Below are 18363 nucleotides of genomic sequence, written 5' to 3'. Positions count from 1 at the left end.
GATCTTGCTATTGTTTGGGATAAATGACCAGTTGGAGTTAATGGCCCAAGGTGAATCAGCTTCCTATAGCTGGTCACTAATTACCCCCCAAAACACTGTACTTAAATTATTACTTTTCAATAGCACAGCTGATTGAGGCAAAAGCCCCTTCCCTGCTCAAATCAGAAAATCTGGTCTGTTTTTCTACTTTCTTTTTGTTTAGATTGCAGATATTGAGTGTAGAACTTTATTAGAGATGTTGATATTCCCTGCCCCTCCCCCCCGTTGTTATTATAGAATGACTCCTCACTATGAGGATGTCTGCTATAGTTGAAACTGCAAGTGTTGAAATCTTTTGGGATTTTCCCTCTGTGTAAGGGATTGTTGAATCCAAGTCCACAACAAGAAAATCTTTGTATTCTCCTAGGACTTCTTGTTTTAATTCTTAGAGGTTAAATGTATGGGAGAGAAACAAATGGAAACATTTATTACATAAGAACAGCCACACTGGGTCAGAGCGATGGTCCATCTAGCCCAGTATTCTGTCTCCAACAGAGGCTAGTACCAATGCTTCATGGGGAGTGTACAGAACAGGGCAATTTTGCGGAGATACACCTGTGTGTTCCCCTCCTGCCTTCTGGCAATCAGAGGTTTGGGTCACTCCAAGCATGGGGTTACATCCCTGATCATCTTGGCTAATAGCCATTGATGGACCTATCCTCCATAAACTTGTCTAGTTTTTTTTTTTAAACCCATTTATACTTTTGGTCATCACAACATTCCATGGCAATGAGTTTCATGACTTAATTGTGCATTTTGACAAAGTATTTCCTCTTGTTTGTATTAAACTTGCTGCCTATTAATTTTATGGGGTGATGACCCCTGAGTTTTGTATTGTGCAATTCTTAATTCTCAAGAACATTGCTACATATCCAAGACTGCAGCATTCAACTGTCTTTTCACGTCCATAAAGATCCAACCCAGCACTCCTCGCACAACCCAACCCCTTCCCTTTCTGTGACCAAAGTTGGAGTTCTGGGTGTGAAAGGAGATGCAGTATCAAGTCTTAAAAGTTCAATGAAAAATTGCGTAATTTGTGTGCTAAAGACCTATGCTAGACAATTCAGGATCAAAATATGTAGAAATAGCAACATCCCTATGTAAACAACATTAAATCCAGTTCAAGAGGAGGTAAATTTTTATGAGATCCCAAACAACAGCTAGCGTGACATAGTAAGAATAAACAAATGTTGGAACTGTGGTGAAATAAAATAAGAGAAATAAACACATCTCCTACAGTGAAGTCTGACCATAATGGACACCCATTCTGGGGTGAAATTGGAGAATTGACAGCACTCTACAGATCACGTTATCAAAGTTGACCTGAAAATATTTAACATACAGCAGGTGATTTGAACACCTGGCTGAATTTAAACAAACTGCAGAAAGTTGAAAATTAAGAATAAATGCAACATCTCCATACACCTGCTACAGTAAATACTGTGGAATGATGTTCCTGGAATGATTGACCGAGCAAACTGACCTAGCCCAATTGATGTCAATGAGACTATTCTACAGGGAGTGGCCACTTCAAATCGTTTGGAAACCGCAGTGAGTACAAAATGCAGCCACTTGGGGGGAGTCAGATTTTTTTAAGGTATCTAGGTACCTAAAGAAGCAGCTAAGCATACCCTGCTTTTGAACATCACATGATGTGCCTATCTACATAATTAGGCAACTAAACACCTTAAAAATCTGGCCTTTACTTGCTAAGGGCTTGTCTACACTTGAAATGCTGCAGCCTAGCGGCTACCTACAGCAGCAGGTGGGGTTTTCCTATGGCTATAATTATTCCACCACCCTGAGAGGCAGTAGCTAGGTTGACAGAAGTGTAGACACGCTGTCTAGATGAGGGGTGATGGCTAGGTCAGCTTAACTATGCTGCTCAGGGGTGTGGATTTTTCACACCCTTGAGCGATATAGTTAAGCCGACTTAATTTTCTAGTGTAGACCAGGCCTAAGTGGTGTTTCCTGATATGATCTCAATACACCACTGCCCCTGATCTGCCCTGGCTCCTAACTGATTTCCAGCAGAGGTTTAAGATGCTGGGTTTCACCTATACGGCGCTAAATGGTTTGGGTACTGACTGTACAAGCTGCCACTTCCCTCCCTGTGTGATATTACAGCAAGTGTGATCCTCCAAGGGCCTCAGGTTGGAAGCTCTCCCCTGGTAAAACTGGGAAGGGGGATGGCAACGGAGAAATTTGGTGAATGATCTTCAGCTGCAAATACCTTCCTTGAGTATCACTGTAGCCACAAGAATCCTTGACCTGCAAATGTAATAAGGCCGTGTTCACTGAATATTGTGTTAGGACCTGATTCTGCAGCCTGCACATAGCATAGCCCTTACCTCCAGCAAGAGGCTCCTTGCAAGCCATTGAGACTAATGTGAGTAAGAGTCAAACATTGTACATCCTTTGGGTCTGATCCGATGAAGTGAGCTGTAGCTCACGAAAGCTCATGCTCAAATAAATTTGTTAGTCTCTAAGGTGCCACAAGTCCTCCTTTTCTTTTTGTACTCACAGAAGTCATTGGCAACACTCCCACGAGATGGTATTTTAAACTGTCTCCTTTGATAGAATGCTCCCTTGTTTCCATTTGTCAGTGTTTAAGAATGATGCCTCTTTTCTCAATTATTTTCTCTCTCATACTTCTGCCAAAATATTGACCTTGGCACTGCGCTAATAGCATTGGTAATTAACAAAGCTGTCCACCTGAAAATCCTTACACATTTAAGTAAGGCCTTGCCTACATTTGCAAATCAGAGTGCATTAAATCAGCCCCGGGCACCCTAACTCCTGAGGTGTCCCACACTGGCAAGGCAAGTAGAGCACCCAGACTCCATGGCTGGAGCGCCCCTGGTAATCCTCCTCTACGGGAAGCAAAAGGCTTGCTGCAACCCCGCTGGAGTGCCACGGTGCCAGTGTGGGTGCCCTGGGCTCTTCATGCGTTCTGATCGGCCTCCAGAAGTGTCCCACAATGCCTGTGCTAGCCACTCTGGTCATCGCTTTGAACTCTGCTGCCCTGCCCTCAGGTGACCAACCGTCAGACCCGCCCTTTAAATTCTCTGGAAATTTTGAAATTCCCCTTCCTGTTTGCTCAGCTAGGCGTGGCGTGCTCTCAGCGAATCTTTCCAGGTGCCCATGCCTCCAGGAGCCAGGCGATCCCCAGTATGGAGCAATGGCGAGGTGCTGGACCTCATCCATGTTTGGGAGGAGGAAGCTGTCCAGTCCCAGCTGCGCTCCAGCCGTAGGAATTACAATACCTTCGGGCAGATATCAAGGGCCATGATGGAAAGGGGCCATGACCGGGACGCTCTGCAGTGCAGGGTTAAAGTGAAGGAGTTGCGGAATGCCTACCACAAAGCGCGGGAGGCAAACAGCCGCTCCGGTGATTCCCCCGCAACCTGCCGTTTCTTCAAAGAGCTGGACGTGATACTTGGGGGTGACCCCACCTCCACTCTGAAGACCACCATGGACACTTCAGAAGCTGTAGCAGTGCAGAGTTCAACAAAACAGGAGGAAGAAAGCAGAAGAGAGGGTGCTGAGGAGACAGTGGGGCCAGAGCCAGAGGACAGCCCGGCATCCCTAGATGCACGCAACCAGGAGCTGTTTTCAAGCCAGGAGGAAGGTAGCCAGTCGCAGTGGACGGTGCTTCGGGAAGAACAAACAGCAGAGGAGGTGCCCAGTAAGTGGCTTTTGCTTTGGGAAGGTAGTTGTTTGGTGCAGGCTCTTGGGGCAAGGAGGGCTGCAGAGAGAAGTAAGGGGCTGGGTGCATGCCTAGATACAGAATAGGGCGTTGATGTGCTCTCTCACATCGCGGTAATCCGCCCCAGTGATCTCTTCAAAAGTCTCATACAGAAGCTGGGCAATCCACTTGTGCAGGTTCCTTGGCAGAGCTACTGTGCTCCTTGTCCCAGTCAAGCTAACATGTCTGCACCACTGTGCTGTGAGGGGCGGGGGGACCATTGCTGCACACAGGCAAGCTGCATATGGGCCAGGGCAGAATCCACATTGCAGTTGAAGACCCTCCCTTGCTTCCCTGGTCACCCTCCGAAGCGAGAGATCTTTCAGGACGAACTCATCCTGTGGAAAATGGGACAGTGTTCAGTATAGGGGCCCCCTGCAGCTGTTGGCTCTCCCCAAGGCACAGAACCAACCCCAGAGGACAGTACAGCCCTGAAACAATCAGTCCCCCTTGCCCCTGTGCTTACTTATCATTTTGGGGCTCCTGTGGGTTATGTGCGCTCACTTTGGGACGGGCACTTTCTGCTATTGTGTGCACTGTGCTTGTCTTTAAGTACGGCAGAATCATTGCTCTGTCTGGTGTGAACAATGCTGCCTCTCTTAAGTGTTGCATTTTGGCTTTACAGATGCAACCTTGAGATCGCAGCCGTCCCTGTTATCAATGGCCAAAAGACTGCAAAGAATCAGGAAGCGGCAGCGAAGAACCAAAGAGGACCTGCTGCATGAAGTCATGCAGCAGTCCCGTACTGAAAATCAAAAAGTACAGGAGTGGCGGGAGACTGAAAGGAGGCTCCACCAGCAGAATGTGGATTGCCGGCACCAAAGCACGGAGCGGCTCATAAGCATTATGGAGCACCAAGTGGACTCGATGCAGGTGCTCGTAGCACCTGCCTCCCCCTCCCCCCGCAGCCCTTGTCCCAAAACTCTTTCCCATGTCACCGCCAGCCCACTTCCCCCAACATCTGGTTTCTTATTGCCACCAGCTGCCTCCAACACCTGTAGCTTCACCACCCAGCCCTGCAAACTACAACCCTTACCCACTGCCCTCAACCCCCATCACCATGCAGCATAGCCATCCTGAAGTGCAGCACTCATTGCGCGGCACTCCAGCCAGGAAAGCTGAATATGATAACAGGACTTACGCAAATCTGTGATTGTCCCATTCCCCACCCTGCCCCCTTCCCTCGTCCCACAACATGCCCTTTCTGTTTCCCCAGCAGTTCTGTTTCTTTTCAATAAATGAATTTTTTTACTTTGAAAACATTCTTTATTGCATTAAGTAAAAGATACCGTAGCCCAGGAAAGCAACAGGCACTGCAAGTCAGTGCATCATACGTAGCAAACACAGATGCCTACTAGCATTGGAACCACTGCACTTCACTCCCGTGCAGGGCACCAGACATTACTGGTGGCTTTCAGCATCGAATTGCTCCCTCAAAGGCATCCCTAATCCTTACAGCCCCGCACTGGGCCCCTCTAATAGCCCTGGTCTCTGGCTGTTCAAATTCAGCCTCCAGGTGTTGAACCTCTGAGGTCCATGCCTGAGCGAAGCTTTCACCCTTCCCTTCACGAATGTTATGGAGGGTAGAGCACGTGGCTATAACTGTGAGGATGTTGTCATCATCCAGGTCCAGCTTCCCATACAGACAGCACCAGCGGCCCTTTAAATGGCCAAAAGCACACTCAACAGTTATTCTGCACCGACTCAGCCTGTTTGAACCGCTCCTTGCTGCTGTCAAGGCTCCCTGTGTAGGGTTTCATGAGCCACGACATTAAAGGGGAAGCTGGGTCTCCAAGGATCACAATGGGCATTTCAACTTCCCCTACAGTGATCTTCTGGTCTGGGAAGAAAGTCCCGGCTTGTAGCTTCCTGAACAGGCTAGTGTTCTGAAAGATGCATGCGTCATGCACCTTTCTGGACCAGCCTGCGTTAATATCCATGAAATGCCCATGACGATCCACAAGCGCCTGGAGAACTATAGAGAAATACCCCTTCCGATTTATGTACTCGGAAGCTAGGTGGTCTGGTGCCAGAACTGGAATATGCGTCCTATCTATTGCCCTTCCCCAGTTAGGGAAAGCCATTTGTGCAAAGCCAGCCGCAATGTCACGCATGTTGCCCAGAGTCATGGTTCTTCTGAGCAGGATGCGATTAATGGCTCTGCAAACTTGCATCAACACGAGTCCAACGGTCAACTTTCCCACTCCAAACTGGTTAGCGACTGATCGGTAGCTGTCTGGAGTTGCCAGCTTCCAGATTGCAATAGCCACCCGCTTCTCCACCCTCAGGGCAGCTCTCAGTCTCATGTCCTTGCGCCGCAGGGTGGGGGTGAGCTCAGCACACAGTCCCATGAAAGTAGCTTTCCTCATGCGAAAGTTCTACAGCCGCTGCTCATCATCCCAGACTTGCACGACGATGTGATCCCACCACTCAGTGCTTGTTTCCCGAGCCCCAAAGTGGCTTTCCACTGTGGTGAGCATGTCCATGAATGCCACAAGCAATCTTGTGTCGTAGGGGTTACTCGAGTCAATAACGTCGTCGGAGTCCTCACTGTCAGTTTGTAGCTTAAGGAGTAACTCGACTGCAATTTGTCGACCCATCAGCGTTTTCCTCACAAGTTCAGGATCCATTCCTGCAGACCGAAAGAGAAGACAGAGCGTGCAGTACAAAAAACGTTGAAAGATGGCACCAAATGTGATCAGAATCACAGGGATTGCTGGGATGCGAAGCAATGCATCATGGGGCATTGGGACAGGACCCCAAATGCCCCGCCCCCTTCCCACAAGCCACAGCACCAGAATGGGAAGAGGGGCTCTGTGGGATAGCTGCCCATAATGCACCGCTCCCGATGCCGCTGCAAGTTTCCAAATGCGGCCACGCCAGTGCGCTTGCAGCTGCCAGTGGGAACACACTGCAGCGCTTTCCCTCCTGCGCTCACCGAAGGCTGGTTTAACTCAAAGCGCTCTCCATCTGCAAGTGTAGCCAAGCCTTAACTTTGCACCTACGTGTAGTACCATTGAGTTCAAAGGACTATTTATCGGCAAATGCACATTTTAAGAAGTGTTTAAATAGAGGGACATATACAAGTAGATGGGTACTATAAACCATAATACATTGTGCTCCCAACGATTTTCTCGTTCTGCCTGTTGGATTAAAATGCCCTTTGGAGAACTGGGAACTGGAGAAACAATTTGTCCTTAACATCTGTTTTTATCTTCAGTGCAGGGGATTATTTTCTAGGAAATGAATGGAACATTTTGAGAAAAATAATTTTATTTTGCTGAAGCAGAGGTGGGTGTTGTAGTTCCTGGTATGGCTCCTTTCAGAAAGTCCCTGGTAATTCACTTGAATATAATCAAAACACACACAGTCTGAATCAAATGTGTTTATTTAAAACACGAGGACTGGAATACCCACTCTGAGAATGGTATTATTTAATGCAGAACCTACCTCACACAATAGACAAGAACAGTGGTCGGTGACCATTTCAGGGGTTTTTTTTCACACTGACACATCGCATTCAATGAAGATTTGATTTGATTTAACTCCACATCTCTGATCTTGGAAAGACTTAAGCACTTGCCTGACATTAGACACCTGTTCTCTGAGCATCCAGGTACTGTGGTCTTGGGGGCCCTTCTGTTACCTACCTACGCTTACTTCAATAAGACCACTCATGTAGGTAAAGTTAAGCAGAGGCAATCCCATGTTGGTGCCTGTCCTAATAAAGCACACATCCTATCCCCAAATTTTGCTGTTGTATTTATGTTGATTCAAGTTCAAAACAAAACCAAAAATAACCCAGCCCAGCAACCTTGATTCTAGGGGCTGTTATTTCAAATTACAATCTATGAACCAAGAAAACCATGCAACCTACCATAATGTTTAAATAAATTTCTGGCCAGTGATTTTAACAGCCCAATACACACACACACACCATCCCACCCAACCACTCAGCTGTCCCCAAACCTCCAACACCTGCTACCCACAGCCAATTTGTGTTCTGTACGTTTATAATTGAGACTGAAGCCAGGACATATTTGCTCAACTGGATAAGATGCTGGTATGGAACAGTGACCTCTACCATGCAGTGCTCAAGGTCACCTCTGAAAATTAGGGGCCTATGTTTATTTTAGGTTTCAGTTTGTGTGGGAGATCTGGGAATAAATGGGTGTTCCCTTGAAAGCATTAGAGGGCATCTTTAAATGTAAACCATTGCTTTTAAAAATAGCAACAGACTCATCTGACAAGGAAGGGCCCGATCTTGTGAACACACCTGAGTCCACTCGTCCAAGGGCATGACTCAGGTGTGTACAGTTAACTAGGTGCTTATGTGATTGTGGAGGGGGGGTGACTCTTGAATAGCGCCCCCCCCTCCGGGGCGGGTGGGGGGAGTTAAATAAGGACTCCAAAAGCCATTTCAGTGAAAGTGCTATCATTTTGCATAATGAACTTTGCTGCTGCAGGAGAGTGAAATGTCGGGTAATTACAGGGCTGGTTTAAGTGAGTTTGTTGCACACCTGGGTTCAAGCAGCGAATTACCCTCCACTCATTCTGTGATGACCTTTTGCTCAGCAGAAATTTACACACATGAAAAGGAAAAAAAGCATCGTCATGAAAATGCAGCTTCTCAGGACTTTACTGCCTGGCTCAGGGTTTTTGCCTGTCCTGCTCTTTGGCAGGAGGCTGTTTTTACCAGACTTCTTCTTGTTGTCGTCGGGGGTGGGGGGCTGCAGAAGAGATTTCATGCAGAGCCGAACAGCGAGGGGCCTGCCTGACATTCCCTTTGGGCTAAGAGCTAATCCCGCGGTGCTTGGGGCCGCTGCAGGCAATGGGACCAGCCCTGCTGACAGCTAGACCGGCTCCCAAGCCGGCTGAGGGCGAGGGCGTTGAGCCGGGCTGGCTGTAAAATCAAGCCCGAGCCCTGTTAAGCCCCGGGGGGAAGGACGGGTCCCTCCCAGATCAGCTGAAGCACCCAGACTCTGCCAGGCGGCTGTGAGCTCGCTCCCCCCTTGGAGCCGGAGGAAAACGCGTGTGGGCTCTTGCGGGAGCCTCGCTCCAGGCTGGCAGAGAGCGGCTGGAGCAGGAGTTTGCGGGGGACTCAGACTCGCCCAGCCCGGGGCAGAGAGGAGGGGCTGCGGGCGGGCGGGCTCCGCGGTTCTTTGTTCCCGCTCCCTGCTGCCAGGGACGGGGAAAGGGAGAGAAACGGACCCAGCCGAGCCCGTTGTTTTCGGGCAAAGGGGTGAAACCCGTAGGCTTCCTAGCGGCTGCAATTTGCATGCTGGGTGAGCCCAGGCTCTGACTCCGCCGCGCGGGGGGTAGCCCCGGGGAGCAGGGCGGGAGGGGGCCGGGCTAGTGACACGCTGTGTCAACCCCCTTTTCCCGGTGTGATTTCGGGGTTTCGGATTCTGCCGCCCCCGCGACTCGAGCTAGAAAGTCGCTGCCGGCGCCTGCGAGGACGCGGGGCTCGCTCCAGGGACCAGGTGCTCGGCGCGGTCCAGGCCAGCGGGGAGCCCTGCCCGGGAGGCGGGAGTCCCGCGCGCGGATGCTCTAGGACCTTCCCGCGGCTGCCGCTGCGCGGAGCGGGGCCGATGGCTGCCCGGGGGCTGCTGCTGCTGCTGCTGCTTCTCCGGGGGACCCAGGCGGCGCCCCCGCAGGTAGGGTAGCTGCCCCGGGGCTCTGCCGGGGGGGGGCGTGGGGCTCTGCCGGGGGGGGGGGGTTGGGGGGGTTCCGGTCTCCCCCCGAACCAATAGCGCTGGGCCGGGGGGCACGGGGGACCCAGCGCGCCTATAGGCTCAGAGAAGCTGGGGGCAACTCACGGGGCTGCTTCCCCAGGGGGATCACGCCCCGGGGTGGGGTGGGCTCTCCCCGTTGGAGAGGAAGGTGCTACGGGCGGGCGGGAAGCGTGGGGGGCCCGCCCCGGAGCGGCCTGATGCCTGCCCCGGAGAGCTGGCAGACAAGAGCAAAGGATCCGGATTTATTTATCGGTTGGCTTCTTGCGTTATTAACTTCAAACCACAGACGCCCTTGGCTCCTCAGCTGGCACCCGATGTTCTGGGGAACGCAAGCTCGCCCCGGGTCCTCCTTATGCCGTCCCAAGAAGCCTTGCCACGTACCCGGGGATTGTGGGGAATCTGTCTGGCCCAGGCTCGGTTGCAAGCTGAGAAACTCGGGCTTGACTTAGATCTCCCCAAAGTGTAAAAAGAAAACTGCTCCTTCATTGGACCATCCATCCCCTTTCTGCAGTAACTTATTCATGAATGGGCTGTGGCTTCTGCATTGAATGAAATTCAAAAAGATATCATCTGTGTCTCTGCCCCCCCCAACTGATCCGTGGTTTCAGACTGTTAAAGCTCTTGATTTCAGCCCAGGAGACCTAGACTCTCTGCTCAGTTAATATTGGTCCTGGGTACCATGTTATAATGGGATAACAGGTACCTGGGTACAGGGTTCGCTTGGTGCAATTCCCAACAATTGCCCTCATCCTGTGCACGCTTATAAATGTGTGTCATGCATGGGAGTAAGATCATGGAGGCTGTGCACCGCTTTGCCTGGGTGAAGTCAAGCCTATGGGTGATTGCATTGCAGGAATGAGGGCCCCAAGTTGACCTCCTAATGATTTTCCCCTGCCAATGGAAATATTAGAGAAACCCAAACAGTCCCATGTGAATGAGTCATTTGTATGTATGCTGTGCCTGTCATTGCAAATTACGGAGAAATGTTTCAGCAGAACTTTGTGGGCCTGGAGATCTTTAAAGAGAGATCAAAGCCAGATCTAAAGCCTGTGGGCCTTCTGGATCAGACCTTTAAGAACACTTATTCCTGCCTATTGTGCACTGATGTTAGCAGATCCTCAGGGCCCTTTTGATAAAAGTAGGGGTTTGCCCTGTGGCCCTGAGCTGTAATTTCCCCTCCCACACTCACACAACTTACTGTACCATGGTGATCTGGCTCCCATCCTCTCATCCTTAAGGTGGAGTGATTCCTATACATATAGGTCCTGATCCTACAATCCCTACTCACCCGGGCAATCTTTGGGGCTACTCACCTAAGGATTGCAGGATTGGCCTGATGGTCTGCAGTCTGATTTGGGGGGGAGGGGGGGTGCAAGGTGCTATATCAGTGCACAATGATTATTTTATTGCAAGAGAGAGAGAGTGCATTTGCTTTTCTAATATTCAGTATCAATATTCAGACTTAGGTCCCAGCCATTACTTATCCCATGCCTGTTAAAACCTGGAGTCACAGAGCTTATGGTTGCTTTGGTCCAAGAATAGTCTTTTTACTGTGTTTCTGTGTGATGACTCTTGCTGGCAGCCTGAGGCACTACTGGAATTCATATGCTCCTGTTTAGTGTCTGGCAGTTCATAGCCTATTTATATTTTAAATTGTTTTTCTGGTCTTTAGTTTACATCCAGTTAACAGTTATTATTGATCTTTTTTTCCACATGCCCCATGAGACAGATGAAGTTTATCTGGTTGCACTCGTAGGCTTGGGCAGGATTCTTTTCGGTGTTCTCAGCCTTTGGGTAGGAGCCCAAGAAGGAGGCAGTTGTGTTGCTGGAACGGTTCTGTAGTCAGTTCCAGAGCAGCTAGTGCTGGTAGATGATCATTTTTTGTATTTTTTTTTTTACTGTAATATACTTTTCGTTCTGATGTACTACTCATCTGTAGCAAACTGATTTCTCATCTCCCTGATTCACCACCACACTTTTTTTTTTTTTCTGTGAGCTCAAATGAATGTTAACTAATGAGTTCAGTCAGCGCAAGACGCAAATGCAGCATAACCCCCTGAGATCTGCTCTACCTCGGGAAGGAGCCTTGCTTCCACTGGGATAGCTCACGTGCCTGCAGGCATTGGAAGAGTGAAGGCGAGGAACAAACCTTGATGCTCTCGAACAAACGTATTATCCACCTGATATCCAAAGGGCTCGGTCTTCCCAGGCAGAAGATGTGCTCGTTTTCAAAGAGTCATAGAAATGTGGGTCCGGAAGGGTTCGCTAGTCCATCCCCTGCCACTGTCCCCCCTCTCCCAGCAGAGGCAGGATTAAATAAATCTAGACCACCCCGACAGGTGTTTGTCTAATCCAGTGGTTCCCAAACTTTAACAATCCGCGAACCCTTTTCACGAAAATGTCAAGTCTGGTGAACCCCCTCCTAAAAATGAATATTTCCAAGGATTTTCTCCCTGACCTCAGCATAAATTATAAAAGCAGTAATCCTGGAAATATAAAATGTGTTTTTATGACATGCTTATTACACACTATTTATTCATTATGATTTATCATCACCATATTTTTATTACATTATGAAAACAGCAACACTCTTCCAAGATCTCACTTGTGGAGCTTGTATCACTTTTGATTAAGCCTGTTAGAAGACAAGGCTCCTATCAGAGGTGCCAGTAGAAAAAACAGGGTGTAGAGGCAAAGCCCCTGTGTACCCCAGGGCCTGGGAGGGCACTGCCAGAAATGTGGGGGGGCCCTGCTGGGGAAAAAAGGGGAGGGACCTGTGGGGGGGGCGTGCTAATGGGGGGGACAGCATGTGACCCTCATCACCCCCCTTACTGGTGCTTCTGGCTCCTATGTTTCATCAAGGAGTATCAGATGTGGAACAGTAGGAAGGGATGTAAGAAGCCAACTCGGAGTTCTCCTACACAAGCATTCAGGTCTTGAGCAGTCCAGGCAAACAACCCACATTACAACAAAGCTTCAACTTGTTCTTCATAATAATTTAAAAACAACACCAGCCGCCCATTTAATTTTAAAAGCAGCAGAAAATATCCACCTCCCTTTCCATTTCGTATACGGAAGCTTGAAGTTTCAATCTCCTCAGTGTGATAGATATGCTTGCTTTGATCTGCTTAGCTCTTGGAAGTCCCCAAAGCTCTGGGCTACTGGCTTCCCAGGGACCCTAGAGACAGCTCTTTCTGCCATTAGGGAATTTTTTTCCGTGAACCCCCAGGGATTCACAAACCCCAGTTTGGGAACCACTGGTCTAATCTGTTCTGAACCTCCAGTAGAAGGGGTTCCTGCTGAGGGTTAGGGTTAGCCTAACCCTGCTGCAGTAATCTGTGTCAGGGCTTAATTATTCTCATTGCTACAGAGTTTGTCCTAATATCCAACTGTGAGGCTTTGGGGCTCAACCCAGACCAGAAAGGGGCTCTGTCACCCCTTGACCTGCAACTCTGGGTGCCTTAAATGCTATGCTGCTGTGACTCACAGCCCAGACATCAACAGCCTGCATACAAGCCTGTAGGTCCCGCCCTGGCTTCCACCACCCACTTATTGTTTGCGGAGTCACCCCACAGCGCCTCCTCCCGAATTTCCTTCAAACCAGCTAACAGTGTGACAGGCTGCTGGGGTTCCTAGAACTGAGTCACCACCTTACCCCTCTCTGCTTCAGTGATGGAGGGTTTTGCTGCTGTTAAACTGTGTGGCAGCTTCTGACACATCAGCTTGTCTGTCTTGCCAGCAAACCCTTCAGGACTGGGCCAGTCCAGTCCTTGTCTTGCAGGTAAGAGACACTGAAGCCTGACTCCCGAGTTCCCCAGAGCCATCTTCCTGCAGTGCCCAGCCCTGTCACTGAACACTCTCAGAGGTTATTATGTTCATTGCTACTTTAAAGAGATAATACACTGCAGCTCATTAATTTAACTGGGGCTTGACAAACGCGCTCTTATTTGAATCACAGCCCTGAACTGGTTTACAGTAAAAGTAGAACAAATTTATTAAACAGAAAGTTTAAGTGATACCGAACCTTAGGAGTAAAGATAGAAGGGGTTACAAAGAAACAAAAGCAAAAATACGCTTATAAGATTAAAACTTAATTTTAGCGAGTTACAATCTTTGCCTAAGTTCAGCCTCCCTGGTTGAAGGACGCAGCGTTCTGTGATTTCAAGAGCTCTGGCCCCTTGAATCCTCCAAGTGAGGGACAACTATGGGGAGTTGTCCAGTTGGAGTCCAGTAAACCTCAGAAATTTCTTCTTTGAAAAAAGAAAAGGAGTACTTGTGGCACCTTAGAGACAAACCAATATATTTGAGTTAGTCTCTAAGGTGCCACAAGTACTCCTTTTCTTTTTGCGAATACAGACTAACACGGCTGTTACTCTGAAACCTTCTTTGAAAAGTCAGCCCTGCCTCTCCTGCCTGGTGGGGAGGGGGGATGCAGATACCAGGCTGTCTTCTCAAAATTCATTGATCCTGTTTCAAGAAGCAGGAAGGTCTCCTGCTGTACCTCCCATCTTCCTGCTGATTTGTATGTAAATGGGGCTTCCATTGTTTTGATTCCACAATGCTTAATTTACATTGGAGAGAGGTAGACAGCTGCCTTCCCTTCTCACTGGGAGAAAATCTGTTTCTCCCTGTGTTGGTTACAGACTTTAAAGCATAACGTCAGTGAGATTCCGTAATTCCTCATGTAGCGTTAATGCATACGTTGCACCATAATCTTCACCACCAGCAGGCTACAGGCTATCATAAAAGATCTTACTGGATACACTTTTATAGTAGCGTCCGTTGATTCCGTTGTTTGTGTGGGGTACAAATCTCTGTCTTTATAATTAAGAGACTATCTCCCTCACTCCCTAGACTGAGGGCTTTGTTTACCTTTTTATATAGATGTACATCAGGTGAAGACAAAGATGATACAAGACAAGCAAATACATCTCCCTTTGTCTAAGGCTCACTGGGCTTAAGCATCTCTTGCCAAGCACATTTTAAGACCATAATTCTAGCACATATCCATAACTCTTTGTATCTACATACACCACACAAGAATATTAATGATCAGTGAAAAGAAAAGGAGGACTTGTGGCACCTTAGAGACTAACCAATTTATTTGAGCATAAGCTTTCATGAGCTACAGCTCACTTCATCGGATGCATACTGTTGAAGTGAGCTGTAGCTCATGAAAGCTTATGCTCAAATAAATTGGTTAGTCTCTAAGGTGCCACAAGTCCTCCTTTTCTTTTTGCGAATACAGACTAACACAGCTGTTACTCTGAAAAATGATCAGTGAGTTATTAGTTTTCCAGTGATGTATTGCATGCCACCTTGTGGGTATATATTGTGATGACAGTGTGTTAGTATGTCAGGCCTGAGGAGTTGCTGACACAGAATAGTGCACCTCTGTGTCATACCAACCTAAATCTCCCTTGCTGCAGATTAAACCCATTACTGCTTGTCCTGCTCTTGGTGGACATGGAGAACAGTTGATTGCTGTCCTCTTTATGACAACCTCTAACGTATTTGAAGACAGTTATGTCCTCCCTCAGCTTTCTCTTCTCTAGATTAAACATGCCCAGTTCCTTCAACCTTTCCTTCTAGGGCAGGTTTTCTAAACCATTTAGCATTTTTGTTGCTCTCCTCTGGACTCTTCAGCTTGTTCACATCTTGCTTATAGTGTGGTGCCCAAAACTGGATGCCGTACCCCAGCTGAGGGCCCACCACTGCTGATCAGAGTGAGACGGTTACCTCCCCTGTCTTACATGTGACAACACATCCCAGAGTGACCTTTGCCTTTTTCACAATACCGGCACACTGTTGGTTTAGATTCAGTCTGTGACCCCCAGTACTGCTGCCTCCCCTGTTATTCCCCATTTTGTATTGGTGCATTTTGATTTTTCCCTCCATTTTATTTCATTGGTCTTTATTATCTTGCTGCTGAAAATAGGATCTGGTTCTGTTTACAAGGGAGGTAATCTTCAAGATCCATCAAACTTACTGCCCAGGGGAACCGCTGAGTTCTGGGTACCCTCTAATATTCAGGATGGTCTCAAATTTATTAGGGAATTGTGGGTTCTATTGCTCTACTGGGGCCTCATCCTGCTCCCACTGAAGTGATAAAACTTTCTTTGGCTACACTGGGGGCGGGATTGGGCCCTACGCGCAGTGGTCCACTAGCTGAGTCCAGTCTCTGTGTGCTCTCTGCTAGTCCACTGGGTGGGGAAAAACCACCTCCATCCTGCTCACAACCCCATCCAGAGATAAGGAAGAGCCACTATTCAGACTCCTCCCAGCTTCTGACCCTAAAACATGGTGGTGGCATGTGTATACTTGAACTTTTAGTCATGCTGTAACATGACTAACACAATGGCATATTCTGCCCACACGAGAATTTACAAAGTGTTGTTAGTTGTGTTTAACCCTAGGCTGCGGTTGAAGAATACTGGAAACTGTATAACTTAATATATTTTTCTCTTTCGGAGTTGGTCAGTCTTGTTTGTCACTGAGATAAAATTGGAACTTTTTCATTTGGATTGGCTGGCCCTTTGGCTAGGGAAATGCACAATTTAATTCTCCTCCTCCCTCTTCCTGCCTTCAGGAACAGCTGTGATACCCAAGCTTGGGTGATGGTTGCTACTGATGTTGACTTGCCTGCAGGAATTGGAACGGCTCTTTGGATTCACCTGACCAAAGATGCTGAGTTCAATTTGCTCCCAGTTGAGGTTCAGAGATGGCAATGGGGGAAGGAAACACAGTCAAAAGACGAAAGGGGAGAGATGCGCTGGAGATTAAAAAGAGTCTGAGGTTACCATGTTTTCATTCTGTATCTTTCACAGATGAGGGAAGCAGCTGCATTTGGCTTTTGAGGCTCACAAGAGGTTTCCCTGATAAAGCCAGCCCACATGCTGTGTTGAAAATGAATACTAATTATGTTACACTGCACTCTTAAATGTGTCTAGATATTCACAGGCGAGAAGGGGGGAGTGGGGCAGAAGTGAAAGTTCTCATACAGAGGTTGTTCTTTATGACCTAAGCAACAAAGGGTAAAAATTATGAAGTGAATCTTCTCCAGCTGACTAATCAACAACCAAAGTCTGCAAGATCATTTGGTCCATGAAGAATGAATGATCCAAGTTTGGGGAGAGATGGAGTGGTTCCCTGGAATGTTTTTGCAGTCCTAGCTTTCTTCTTAGGGGTCCCCTAAACAGAGGTTCTAGAGTAACAGGAGTGTGTGAGGGGTAGATCCCCCTGCATCGATGGCAGCAGCTGCTTTGCAAGAAGGTGATAGTTTTGAGGTTTGTAGAGTTTGGCTGACACCTTAGATTTCCCCTCCCTCCCCACCCCATTCACTTCATTTCAAGAGCTAAATATGAGCAATGGGGCCAGCTAAGTCAAATCTTTACCTTCAGTTTTTGGCTAACAAAGCGTCTTTATTGAATGAGACCATCTTCGTTCTGAAATAATCGTTATTCGTGATATTAATAACATCCGATGAAGTGAGCTGTAGCTCACGAAAGCTTATGCTCAAATAAATTGGTTAATCTCTAAGGTGCCACAAGTACTCCTTTTCTTTTTGCGAATACAGACTAACACGGCTGCTACTCTGAAACCTGTCATTAATAACAGTGAGTCAGGACTGGATGAAACCCATCTCAGAACAGAATCTGTATTTGATGGTTCCCACACTCATTGTGTGACTTGTTTGTAAAGAGCTCTCTTTGACTTAAGGACAATATAACAAATGGGGAAATCCTCCTCCTCAGCAGACTTGGAAAGGGGAATGAGAGAAGGACCAACGTATCTCCAGAAAGAATAATTGGCAAAGGGCCTTTTTTCCTTTCTGTGATCATAACTAGCTCTTATAAAGTGATTGTCATCTGTTAGTCTCAAAGTGCCTTGCAAAGGAGGTCAGTGCCATTACCAGTGTCCCCATTACAGATGTGGAAACTGAGGCACAGAGCAATGGCGTGACTTGACCAAGCTCTCCAGATCAACTGCCTTCTGCTATGCTGTAATTAAATCTTCTTATCCTACTCTGCCAAGTCATAGAAGTCAAGACCACAAGGGATGACCAGATCATCTGGTCCAACTTCCTGTATATCAGCACCCGTGCACTCAACCCAACAATGAAATAGACCCAAGTATTTCAGCTCACAGGAGACTGAACTATTATATGACAGGCAGAGAATGTGAGGGACTGAAGTGCACCAGTGGCAGGGAATTGATTAAGTGAGACTCACCCAGGTGAACCTGGAGGTGACTGCCTGAAGCATGAGATTTTAGGGATATCTGACATGAACCAGAAGGGACCCTCAGGGCTGCCGAGCCTTGTCAGCCACCATCACAAGCCACCCTATCATACAATCCCATTCATCAATTTTTTCAGCTTGCTCTTAAAACTAATTAAGTTGTTTGCCTCCACAACTTCTGTTGGGCAGCTGTTACAGGACTTTAGTCCTCTGATGGTTAGAAACCTTCTACTTTCCATCTTGAATTTTTTCACGGCCAATTTATCCCCATTTGTTCTTGCGTCAACATTGTCCTTTAGCTTAAATAGCTTCACTGTCCCTGGTGTTTACCACCTGTTGTAGTTCTAGAGGGCAATCGGATCCTCTCTCAGCCTTCACTGTGCTAAGCTAAACCCACCAAGCTCTTCCAGTTTCCTCTCATAAGAGAGGCCCTCCATTCCCCTGATCATCTAAGTAGCTCTTCTCTGCACTTGTTCCAGTTTGAACTCCTCTTTCTTCAAAATGGGAGGCCAGAATTATACAGTTTACCACATGAGGTCCTACCAGTAGCTTGTACAATGGCATTAATACTTCCCTATCTCTGCTAGAAATGTCTCGCCTG

The 18363-nt window shown here is 47.8% G+C and overlaps 2 protein-coding genes across 2 annotated transcripts in view; both read left to right on the top strand.

Moving 5' to 3' along the window:
• The first annotated feature begins 3167 nt into the window (after positions 1 to 3167).
• Positions 3168 to 4971, top strand: LOC311532929 (uncharacterized protein). The gene is made up of 2 exons (XM_084651930.1): positions 3168 to 3727; positions 4413 to 4971. Exons 1-2 carry the CDS (start codon positions 3184 to 3186, stop codon positions 4856 to 4858), a joined length of 990 nt encoding a protein of 329 aa, XP_084508056.1. The 5' UTR covers positions 3168 to 3183; the 3' UTR covers positions 4859 to 4971.
• Positions 4972 to 8822: 3851 nt separating this feature from the next.
• Positions 8823 to 18363, top strand: part of TNFRSF8 (TNF receptor superfamily member 8) — a 39871-nt gene continuing 30330 nt past the window's right edge. The window contains exon 1 of the mRNA XM_084651739.1: positions 8823 to 9444. Within this exon, the coding sequence (XP_084507865.1) occupies positions 9379 to 9444 (66 nt within the window). The 5' untranslated portion in view covers positions 8823 to 9378. The remainder of the gene's footprint in view (positions 9445 to 18363) is intronic.

This window comes from Lepidochelys olivacea, assembly GCF_965140295.1.
Source record: "Lepidochelys olivacea isolate rLepOli2 genome assembly, chromosome: 18".
Classification (NCBI taxonomy): Eukaryota; Metazoa; Chordata; order Testudines; family Cheloniidae; genus Lepidochelys; species Lepidochelys olivacea.
Note: the sequence above shows the minus strand (reverse complement) of the source record. Positions and strands in the feature narration are given on the sequence as shown.